The sequence below is a fragment of the Cydia splendana genome, chromosome 9 (genome assembly GCF_910591565.1).
Source record: "Cydia splendana chromosome 9, ilCydSple1.2, whole genome shotgun sequence".
In the NCBI taxonomy this organism is placed as follows: Eukaryota; Metazoa; Arthropoda; class Insecta; order Lepidoptera; family Tortricidae; genus Cydia; species Cydia splendana.
Genome location: NC_085968.1, coordinates 16,587,630 through 16,599,952, shown reverse-complemented (window position 1 = coordinate 16,599,952; position 12,323 = coordinate 16,587,630). Strand labels below are relative to the sequence as shown.

Genomic DNA, 12,323 nt, shown 5'->3' with positions numbered 1-12,323 from the left:
GGGCCCCTAATGGCAACGGTGAAATTCACATGTTGTCTTCCACATAAACAGCTTATGTACAAAGCTTATTAGATTAGCGGAAAGTTTAACGAAGTTTCAGATACCTATGAGGCCTATGTAAATTTAACAAAGCGTGCTGCATCTAAAATGGAGGTCGCGGGTTTGTACCCTGGGTTGGAACGTCAGATGACAGTACGTGTCTTAATTTTTGCGAGGAGGTCACCAAAAACTTTATTTGGCAATTATATTAAACCTTCAAAGGACTAGTTTCACATACACTACTGTGCGAGTCAAAGTCATAACAAAATTATAATATATTAAATGTGCTTATTGATTTATATGGTTCAACAAATAGTAGATAAAAAAGAACTATGAATTAAATTAATTTTGTATTAAGCAGAAGCTTCTGCAAACGGTACCTACCAAGAGCCTCGCTCGAGACAGTGATTTTTTCCGCTTATCATTTATTTCTAAGCATTATTAATACAATGTACACTAGTACGGTTAACCGTTATTTAAAGAGTAATAAATGCATCCGGTGCTTTCAAGATAAACCGGGGCGACGGAAAATAAGTTCGGCCATAATTCCTCGGCTTAGCCGCGAAACTACCTTAGCTGGTAACGGCAATAACTTTGCCACATAAGCACTAGCTGAACAAATATTTTCTAACGTGTAACCTTTAAGTGCTATATTTGTACTAAGGAAAATTGGGAAAATTCACACTCGAACTCTCACATTTACCGTAAGAGTGTTTTTTACATTTCCATATCGGTTTTCGTTCTTCTTATTGCTTCTTGTGTTCAGAGTGGAGTTGCGAGTTTTTTCCTTTATATCAAAATATTCTGCTTAATACAAATAATCTGCTTAATACAAAATTAATTTTATTAATAGTTCTTTTTTATCTACAACTTGTTGAACCATATAAATCAATAAGCACATTTAATATATTACAATTTTGTTATTAATTTGACTCGCACAGTAGTGTATGTGAAAGTAGACCTTTGAAGGTTTAACACATCTCAACCTGAGAGAATATAAATTGAGTTTTGTACCTACTAAAGATTTTTGATTTCATTTAACGATATGAAATATCTTAAACATCCGAGATATCTGATCATCCATTGAAACTCATCACGTTACGGTTAACATTTACGGAAATTGTTAAAAGGAAATGCGAAAACGGGGTGCATGTTTGCCAATGTGAAACTTGTGACGCTGCCAACGAAGTGCCCAAGTTTTAATTCCGGTACGAACATATTAAGTACAGGGTGACATATAAATGGCGTCAGGGAAATTCGGAAAACAAGGGAGACAGTTTTCGCTCTTAGTAACCATGTGACCGATATTTGAGATAAAAAAATTTGAATGCTTGAAAAAGTTTAACCTGAATTACGGTTTTTTAAGGCACAAATACGACCGCCAAGGTCGTATCAAAACCTTAAGTGATTTTTAAATCAGAAATGGCTGTCTACACTAGTAGCGTGCGGCGTGATAATTTGAAACCGCCAACACTAACCGTAAGGGCTCATTTAGACGATGCGAGAACTCGCATGCGAGTTTCATTACATTGCGGGTTTTGATCGGTCGGTTGAATTGGACGTAACCAATAGTCCGCAATGTAACTAAAATCGCATGCGATATCGCGCGCCGTCTAAATCAGTAATAATTTAATTTTCACCAAGTTAAGGTAACTTAACACTAACACTTAACTAATTAATTTGGTAACTTGTAACAGATTGCCCCTTTGATCATTTTCAAGGTTTACAGACAATCATGGCATACAAAGGGCTATTTTGAATGTCAGAAACAGTATATCGTGCCGATTTTGTAATCTGCCATCTCAGTTACAAAATCAGCGTTAGTTTAAAAAGTAGAATGAAGTGGAAACTGCGATGTTGTCATAAATACAAATTAAAATGAATTGGTTCGATTTAATGTAAGATAAATTACAGCTTGGGCTTTTTTTTATGCAAACGACAAATAAATATAACATAAATAATTATACCTAAGATTCAGTTTATAACAAATAAAATCTATACCACATTTAGTTTTAAATTAGCGAAAACCCCGAGAGCACGGAGGCAATTAAAGATTCTATATTTTTTACGTCCACCAACTTTCCAAATGTTAATTCCACAAAATAAAATGAATTGTACTTAGCCTGCATTGTTTATTCGAACAGCTTTAGTGATTGTTATGATTCTGCTGTATCAACAAACGAACTTTTTCAAAATGTTATCAGGCTCCAATTATTTACCTACCAATAGTATGTCATTTTACTAGTAATATAGTACTTATACTGAATGCTGAGTCGTTGTATCGAACTACGGACCAGGCCCAGGGCCAGGGTCCGTAAGATCTTGTACATAACTTACAAACATGACGATTACATATATGTGTTGTGCCGGTTGCGGGGCAGTCACTACATAACAGTATACTCATTATATATACTTATACTGAATGCTGAGTCGTTGTATCGAACTAAAGACCAGGCTCAGGGCCAGGGTCCGTAAGATCTTGTACATAACTTACAAACGTGACGATTACATATATGTGTTGTGCCGGTTGCGGGGCAGTCACTACATAACAGTATACTCATTATATATACTTATACTGAATGCTGAGTCGTTGTATCGAACTAAAGACCAGGCTCAGGGCCAGGGTCCGTAAGATCTTGTACATAACTTACAAACGTGACGATTACATATATGTGTTGTGCCGGTTGCGGGGCAGTCACTACAGTATACTCAAGGTCATATCTGACAGGGTGGATTGTACCTTCCTGAATTTTTGGGTCGGGTTAATTATAAATAAATAAATTAATTAATTAATACTTAAGTAACTAACGTAGCTATAACCCTTCAAGTGGCGGTCAACCCGTGAATGGTCGATGCGAAAACCAGTAAACTGTCAACCACCAGTGAGTGGTTAATGAGGTGTTGACGTATTTAGAGGTGCAATTGAACGCATTTAAGTATATTTACGCTCTTCTAGCGCCCAAAAGTAGGTAGCGAGTTAGAGAAGGATAGCATACCATAAGAAACACAAATAAAATTTGTTGGTGAGGACCATTGGTTCGGGAGCGACCGCCTAGTCCGAGGTCAGTCTCGTTTTTAAGAGGTTGTTTTGTAAAAGAAATTGTATCTTAGGTCCCTTTTATTGATTTAATCTTAAAGATAAAAGTCTTCCTTTGATAGTTAAATAGCAATTACTTCCAATAATCAATTATTTTTATGGTGGTAGTCATTTTTAACAAGGTAGATAGATAGATAGATAGATAAATCATTTATTTGACAGCTGCATTACACACAATATAAATTTACACACATAATAACAGAAAAAAGAAATTATTACACTAACAAAGAAAATTGAGTTAATTTTTTTTTGCATAGAAATGAGTAGGTACAAAAGTAAAATTTTATAAAAGTAGGTAGGTACAAACTGTGTGCGTTGCAGCAGGACAAAAGGGTCACGGCTCAGTGATACGCTTCGCTCTTTCGAGCAAAGCACTGATTTTCTGCCGGAACCCAGGTCACAACAAAGAATATATTTACGAAGAAGTATTTACGTACGTCGGAAACAATCGTACAGTGTGTGATATGTGCATGTCGTGTGATAATTTTTTGATAAAATACTTAGATAGTAGGTAAAATTGACCCGTATGTACTGTGTGCAAGTCTCCTAGTTGTGTGACACCAGCCCCACCATGTTATATCCTAAAATCTGCAACCAAATAGCCGAATGGAATCCCAGCGGTTTGTTTTTCAAGGAGAATTTTTTAAAAGTGATTTTTAAATGTTTTTCTGGATTTAAGCTGTCTTAAAGGCGGAGGGATATCATTCCAGCATTTGGTCGCGAGAACAAGGAAACTGGAAAACTGTCATTCTTCCGGAGTTTGATTAGGTCTGGCCAAATGTATAAACATTAGAATAATTTAATTGCTATATTCAAATAGCCTATATAACGCTGATTCTAACAATATGTGATTTAATATACTTTCAAACATAGAACAGCTTAAATCGACGATTTTGTAAAATTTTCTTAAGCTGCGCAGACCACCCACCGGGGCCCCGCCACTTGACTACTTTTCGCGTTTTCGCTGGCGCCACTTGAAGGGTTAACTAAATAACAATTCTATGGATAAAATTTATCAGAAATAAAAAAATATATATATATATTATAGTAGGGGAGCCCAAGAGGGGATTTTTGTGTTTACTCGAGCGCGTCAGATTAAGATATAAGTGATATCTTGCTACCCCGTGTAGTCTACCTTTACCCCTTTTAGCCATCTATGTTGAGCCCTTGGTTGGTGGGGGGTTGGTGGGGGGTTCAACAAATTGTTAAGCAGATTGTAGATTTGGTCATATTAGTCCAAATTAACGCTATAATTGTTCTATTACAAAATCTGATAATTATTTGCACGCATTTCCTTAATCTGACGGTTACAATGTAAAAATTAGGCATCAAACTTGTGTTCGTCAGATTAAGAAAATGTCTACAAATAAGTGTTATATTAAGTTATAGAAAAAATATAGCATTAACGTGGACAAAAACGACCAAACCCACAAACTGCATAACGATTTTTTAACCCTCCACCAACCTCCCGAAAATAAAAAAAATTGTATACGCTTTCCGGCTCGCTGGAAAAAAAAATTATATAACTTTTTTTTTTCTTCTTATCATCTAATATTTCGATTCCAATAGGTCTGTACGACGCTCGAGTAACTACACATTTAGCATCGTCGGCTCCCGAACTATTAGACACACAAGCCTGAGTTTGACCTGCGCATTCAAATATACGCGACCTTTTAATTCAAGTATTGTTATATTCATGTCCTTTGGCTGACCCTTTATTTATGGGTAATTTGGTGTTCCAGGGGATCACGAGCTTCGGTGACGGCTGCGGCAAACGAGGAAAGTACGGCATCTACACGCGCACCGCCGGGTACGTCGCCTGGATCAACAACGTTATGGACAATAAATATTTCGATGATTGACCGCCCGTGTGTTTACACGTGACTTATTGAGAGAACATTGTAATGTGACCCGAGATTTATTATAACTTCAGTAGAATACTATCACGCTTAATACGATCACGTTTAATACGATTTCCCGCGTCGCGCCAGAAGAGGGCCTACCACGTTCGACGTGTTGCCTTGCCTCCTTAAGAGTTTTTACTATATTAATAGCCAGAGAGAGTGCTTGTAGGCCGAGTTCTGGATGCCAGCGGGGCGGGGCCCCATATTTTTCCCAAACCGCGGCCTTATGCTGGAAGCTGGATAAACCAGCAATTTAGTGAAAATCTGGAGCGGAATTTGATCTCTCTCTCTTGATTTTTTTACTTAATAACTTTAAAAATATGACTGATTTGATATCAAATCCGCTTGCGTCCCTCTCGAGCTATCAAATAAATGCGAGTACGATGCACTGAGATTATCAAATAAATATCATATTCATAATTCTAAATCTCAATACGTCTCCAGGGTAGATGGCACAGTTCTCTTATCCGGCCTTTAGCAAATATGCAAGAGTGATAGAGAGAGATGAAATGACTAAGCATTAACCACTTTTAACGACAGGTTTAATGAATAATGGCGTTATTCATAAACGCGTTACATGCCTGAATCAGCTATGAATCGTTTGTCTTTATCTGTCATTTTGACTTATGTATTGTAAGAAAGGGATAACAAATAATTTAACTAAATCAGGCCCGTAAAGTTTTATGAATAAGGGGGTAAATCTTTCACACAAGCCGGACGAAATTCAATGCTATGTCAATTGAACATGGACTATGACATTTGTGAAAGATTTCTCTCACTTTATTTGCAAGTGCCTATTGTTATAAGTTAACATGTTCATTTTTCACCCGAAAATATTCATTACCTACCCTGAAAACTTCTAAATATGTTTTTGTGGAGTATTGCTTTTAACTTTGTGAACAAACACTCTGTATAAATATTTGCACAGCACACTCAATTTCAATTTCGAGAGTTTCAATTTAGAAAGTTTCGATTACAATTACGTTAGGGTGATTTTCAACAGGTCCAAAATTTACCTAATTTTGGTGGGATTTTTTATTTTTGAAGTTTATGTCTAAATTATGTATCGATAATACGTAACTAGTCACAATCGATATTGTGTAGTAATGGCCTTTCATTATACATAGTAGTTTTCGAGATATTATGATTTTAATAATTTGGTTGCCACCAAAATTAGATTTACTGGCCACCATCCCTATTATAGTCTGTATCTTTAGGTATTTCAATAAAAGTAAACGAAATCTACCCTCAAATGGCTCCTTAAGCCAGTTGAGGGTAGATGAAAACATTACACGATCAAATAATGTAGGTTAAAGTCAGTGCAATTACAAAATGTGAAATTTTGTTTTATTGTAAAGTATTTATTTTTTACTGGTAATCAATGCACTTAGTCATTAGTGCTGTGAATACAAAATATAAATTGATGACAGCAAATACTAAATTACTTAGTTATGGCTCATAACTCATAAGTATCAATTTTGGTGGCATTAAGCAATTTTGGTGGTTTTCAAATTACCACCAATACCACCAAAATTGATGCACCAAAATTAGAACCATTGCATAAATGTATATTTAAAAGTAAACCGTATCACTCACATCAGTTTCAAGTTTATATTTTAAAAAAGAAACTATAAACATGCTTTAAATACAGTTCACACAAAAACAACTACTTTTCGGTCATTAGTTAGATACACCACCAAAATTGCATTAAAAAGTATTTTAATACACCAAAATTAGATACTTACGCGTTTGCTGGACAGATCTAGCGTCATACGACACGTGCATCATCGTTCAGTGCCAGAGCAGACCTGAATTAACAGGTTACTCCACGTTTGTTAGCCTTGTTGCGTTTCGTTCGACCATAAAATTCATTTTCAATATTTACCACCAAAATTAACTATTTTACCAGGACAACTAGTAATGCTTAGTTTAGAGTATCAATTCATGTACTAATCTTCACTTTTATTTTCTTATAATATATGTAGACTAATAACGAGTAAAAGTTTGTGAAGTTTTAGTTAAATCAATGGATGTTATGGTTCTACTATAGAAATCATTCAAGAAAAACGGATTCGGGACACTACACCAAAATTATAATTGCGGCGAAAAAATTTTTTTTTATAAATAACAATAACTTTTATAACATTTTGCGATTTGGCTTAAGATAATAATTTGTGTAAGGTTTTCAGAAAAAAAATACCATTGTGAAACAATTAGTCCACACTGTCATTATCAGCTCCGCCGCAAAAAAAATTCGTTGAGATAATCACCAGGAAGTTAGCTTTATTTAAGTACACAGTTGTTTCTTAGGATCAACGCGGCACATCTTATAGCATGTTGGAAACTCACCAATAAATCCTCTGGAGTTACAAAATACCAACCTGAAATATATTATGTTTTTAACCTTTTAACTGCCGTAGACTGATATATAGGTCTGATAAATAAGACAAAACTTCGTGTAACTTCGTACCGCCGGCGACACGAGCACGCTCGATGAAAAGTTAAAAGGTTAAATGGATGTATCAAATTTTTCTTGTCACTCGTTGCCATGGTTACGATCTCCAGGGTCACTATTATAACCCTGGTTATATGGTATTATGGCCAGTATAAGCCCTTCCCATAAATCGCGTTTGTCTCGTACAACTGCGAATTTTCTGAAGATTTGCAGGTATAAATAAGAGTTTCCTTTTCTATGACAAATGGTCAAAAATATGCACTAAAAATAATCGATTGCTTTAAATGCCGAAAAAAAGTCGCAACACAGGAAATAAAATGCGTTTGTACGGGACAGCCCGTGGAATGCTCCTAATATGTATTGTCTCCAGGCTGACGGAACAGGATAATACCAAAAAAAGCTGATCCACCCTTAATTTAGACTGACAGGGTGGCCGTTTCTGTTTTGATTGGGCTTTGAAATGAAATGGAATGAAATGAAAGTGAAATGAAAATCTTTCATTAATTCGAAGCATTAGGCATCTGACGCGCACCAATAAGTGCGAGCACATCAATAATATCAAATCACGCACACACATGCATATCAATAACAATTGTCACATCAAAATTGGCCACCTGAGCTGTGAATTCAAACAAATCCCTACTATCTCTACTAATTATATAAATGCGAAAGTATATCTGTCTTTTACCTCTTAACGCTTAAACCTTTAGAATCAATTTTGATTTGGTACGGAGATAGTTTGAGACATGAGGAAAGATGTAGGATAGTTTTTATCAATCATCATCATTATCCCATGCAGACGGTACTTCCTGTCAAAAATTAGCAATGTGTGTGGTCAAGTTCTGTTCTCAATCGGTGTTTTTCAATGTAGTATACAAACTCTTCGATTCTGTTTGCGATTTCTTATCAGGTTGTCGTATTTAAGAGTAAAATGCCAATGACAACTTAATGTTTGTATACTACAATGAAAAACACCGATTGAGTACAGAACTTGACCACACACATTGCTAATTTTTGACAGGAAGTACCGTTTGGAAAATTTTGATATTTAGGCAAGTAGTAGGCCAATGTCTGGCCTACAACTAGAAAAAAAAATTAGAGGTGTCACTACTTCACCACGACATAAAAAAAATGTTTTATTTTTGTTTTACTTTTTTTTTCCTTTTTTTTATATGACAACTGGTATTCGTTTTTTGAGTATCGATGCATACCTAAATAAAGAACACTGTTTAAAAAATTGAAGCAAATCGCTTGAATACATCTCGAAAATCAATAAATTAAAGAAAAATAATAATAAACTCATTAGTCAAAAACTGTCACTAGTAGGATGTTGACACTCAGCAAAAATATCCTTCACCATAAGAGGTACTCACAAAAAAAAACCCGAATCAAATTGACTTCAGGGCCAACTTACTATGGAAAACCGACTATGGCCTTTCAATGAAAGGCATCGCCATAAAGCTGTAATTCATTACCGAGCAATGTGTGAGACCACCTACGCAGAAACGTGATGTCATTGGCATTTATCGTGTACAATATACGGAGGTCTACAATGCCTAAGGGACCTTTATTATTTGATTACACCTTTGGGGGCAAATTTAATCTAGGTGACGTCTGTTCAGAATTCCGTACAGTGAAACGATGGGGTGATTACGAGATTTTAAAAACACAACAAATTGGTTAAATAAGTTTATTGGACATCGCGCTGCCTGAAAAACTGGGCTTTGCATACATAATGTTACTTTATTCCTAATTACCTGTCCTGTTAAAAGTAGCCATCGTATTTTCACACATGTGATAGTATTTTTAACACGAGTATTTTCAAAATTCAGGGATATTTTCAACAGTGCTTTCATAAAACTCCAGGCAATGCAATTAACTAAATGTATATTGTAACTTTACATCGTTGCGCTCAAACCACGGCGCTGAACATAGAGAAAAAAAATGCCTTCGCTGAAGACAAAAAAAATATCTTCACTTTCAGTTACTGGTAGTCAGGCGGCGTAGCACGGTCGCGTTTTATCGCTTGTCACCATGCCTGTTACGTTCTAACAAGTATGTTAGTGCAAAAGGGACGCGCATAGTGATAGTCGATAAAAATGGAACCGTGCTGCGCCCGCAGATGTCCTTTGGATACTTGCAGACTTTTTAAGGATTTTATATCTTTCCTACATACGACTACTTTCAACTGTAAGTTAAGTATTTTTTAATATCCCTATACAAAAAAAACTACTTTTAGTGCCTATTATACAATGAACAATGATGTTATGGTGTACGCTGTCAAAATAACCTTTAATCCATTGAAGTAAGGTTTATATTGCCGGCTCGTATTATGTATTCAATTGGCGGGTGCGTGACATTTTAGGATTTGGCAAACGGCGGTGAAAAGCTGCCGTCGCTCATGTTTCACAAAAATAAACAATTACACACATAGGTACAATCTAATGCCTAGTTCGAAATTAAAGGGGCCCACTGATTGACAGTCCGCCGCACGGTCTCGGCCTGTTAGTTGTTGGGAACTGTCAAAATATTGTTCTAATTGACAGGCCGATACCGTCCGGTGGACTGTTAATCAGTGGGCCCCTTAAGCAAGACTTGTATTGTACAAAAATATGAATCGGTAACAAAAATCTGTACTTATTACACAAATCATTGCCTCGAGCTCAGGACCGTCACTTCGTACACAAGGTAATCTACCTGCTAGGTTAAAAACACCAAAAAACCTAACGTAAAACCAACAAGCTTCAATCTCGTAAGTTCGTTATTTTACGAGCAATATATAGTATAGTAGGATACACAATATAGGGGTTGAAACACGAGTAAAGACGTCAACGTAGTGAGCGGAACGACCGAGTCTCCACGGAACGTTGCAACCGAATAAAATTACTCAAAGGAAATCTATTTTGCTACGAAATGAAAAGACGTGCATGGAAAATATTACAAAACCACAGAAACGTTCATGTTTGCAACCTACTGTCAATACGGGTTAAAATTCGCTACGTGACACGGTAGCTATTTGAAACAAGATAGTTTTTTTTTTGGTATAGACCTTTTTTCAAACTGCAACCAGCCTTAATTTAAGATGCATAATTTTAAACAATTCCTTTATAGGTCTACAAAATATATATATATATATATACACACATTCGGCCAAAACAAATGACATCATTTGGCTCAGAATTTTGACTACAGCGTCCACAGCTCACATAAACCTATTGCTAGGGACCGAAGCGAACTGAAGCGGAAAGTTAGATAAATATGGCGTCTAGTTCCGTAGTAATATCCGATTATATTTTTGAACAATGACTTCATAAATTGTTAAAAAGTAATGTTTTCATTGTAAATCAATTTAACCTTTTAACCGCTTAGAATTTTTCATCAAGCGTGCTCGTTTCGCCGCCGGCACGAAGTTGCACGAAGTTTTGTCTTATTTATCACATTACGGAGAAATGAGCTTGATATTGTATGTCTTATATGTACCTATATCAGACCACGACGGTTAAAATGTTAATAAAATTTTACTTAATTCATTGTCATATAAATCAGCCCCATTTGGAACTAGGTAGGTAGTTAGGTCAAGGTTGGAATTACAAATTTACATTACGACCACAATGCGGTTTGTTGAGAGAGTTATTTTATGCAATAAGGTACCTTTGCCAAAGGTGGCCCGGTTATTAAGCTTGCCTAGTTTCAAAATGTCATACTTTTAACCTTTTAACCGCTATAGGATTTTTCATCGAGTGTGCTCGTGTCGCCGGCGGTACGAAGCTACGAAGTTAGGTACACGAAGTTTTGTCTTATTTATCAGACCGCGGCGAAATGAGCCCGATTTTGTATGTCTTATACACAGTGGCCAAAAAATAAGTGCATTCCCGTTGCCAGGGAGGTTTTAGGATTATACTGAGCAACTTTTACTATGGGACCAACCCCTAAATCGCGAAAAAAAAATTACCCTCCCATAGAAAATGAACCAGCCAAATTTTTTTCGCGATTTCGGGGTTGGTCCCATAGTAAAAGTTGCTCAGTATAAACCTCCCTGGCAAAGGGAATGCACTTATTTTTTGGCCACCCTGTATATCAGTCTACGGCATTTAAAATGTTAAATATTAAGTGTGAATGTGTTCTAATTTTGCGTTCATGTTCGCTAGTACCACAGATAAAACTGCAAGTTCATATCAAACATAAGAAACAATGAAAAATAAAAATAACGATAGGCCTTCTTTGGTGCAAGGACCTTCTATAAATGACCAGCAATTTTGCTCTGCTGTGTAACGTTCAATTTACCATACAAGTATTATTTTATTCACCGAGAAATACAGTGAAAAGATGCTCTCACAATCGAGTGTTATTTATGAGTAATATATTGTTCCATTATGTGCTCTTTGTAAATAAAATGCTTGGTGAATGGTGAAATGTTAAGCCTAGAGGCTCGGATGGCTACAAAGGGGTTAATTAACCTCTTATTCCTGTATTATTTGTATTGTTTTCTGTAATGAGATGTGCAATAAAGAGTATTTGTATTGTATTAACGCATTTACTACCGGTAATCTTCTTGTGAATTTTCGCCAGGTGTAATTGTATCTCATTCAGCTCTCTCAGTGCGTGCATAATTTTATATTGTGACATAAACGCATATATCCGTTCATACAGATATAGTGCATAGGTATTTTCTATCGTATTTTCACGGAAACGTACGAACGTGTCTTGCTATTTCAGTCAGTTTCGGTACAAAAAGTACTGAGGTTGACTGAAGTAGACTGAGTAGTACACGAACAAACACGAACGTCGGCGTCGCCGAGAAAATACGATGGAAAACAATTATGCACTA

General features: G+C 36.0%; 1 protein-coding gene and 1 long non-coding RNA gene across 2 annotated transcripts in view; one reads left to right on the top strand and one right to left on the bottom strand.

Moving 5' to 3' along the window:
* Nucleotides 1-5,033, top strand: part of LOC134793899 (vitamin K-dependent protein C) — a 53,456-nt gene extending 48,423 nt beyond the window's left edge. The window contains exon 12 of the mRNA XM_063765612.1: nt 4,879-5,033. Within this exon, the coding sequence (XP_063621682.1) occupies nt 4,879-4,998 (120 nt within the window). The 3' untranslated portion in view covers nt 4,999-5,033. The remainder of the gene's footprint in view (nt 1-4,878) is intronic.
* Nucleotides 1-12,323, bottom strand: part of LOC134793767 (uncharacterized) — a 324,508-nt gene that overhangs the window by 266,285 nt on the left and 45,900 nt on the right. The window lies entirely within an intron of this gene.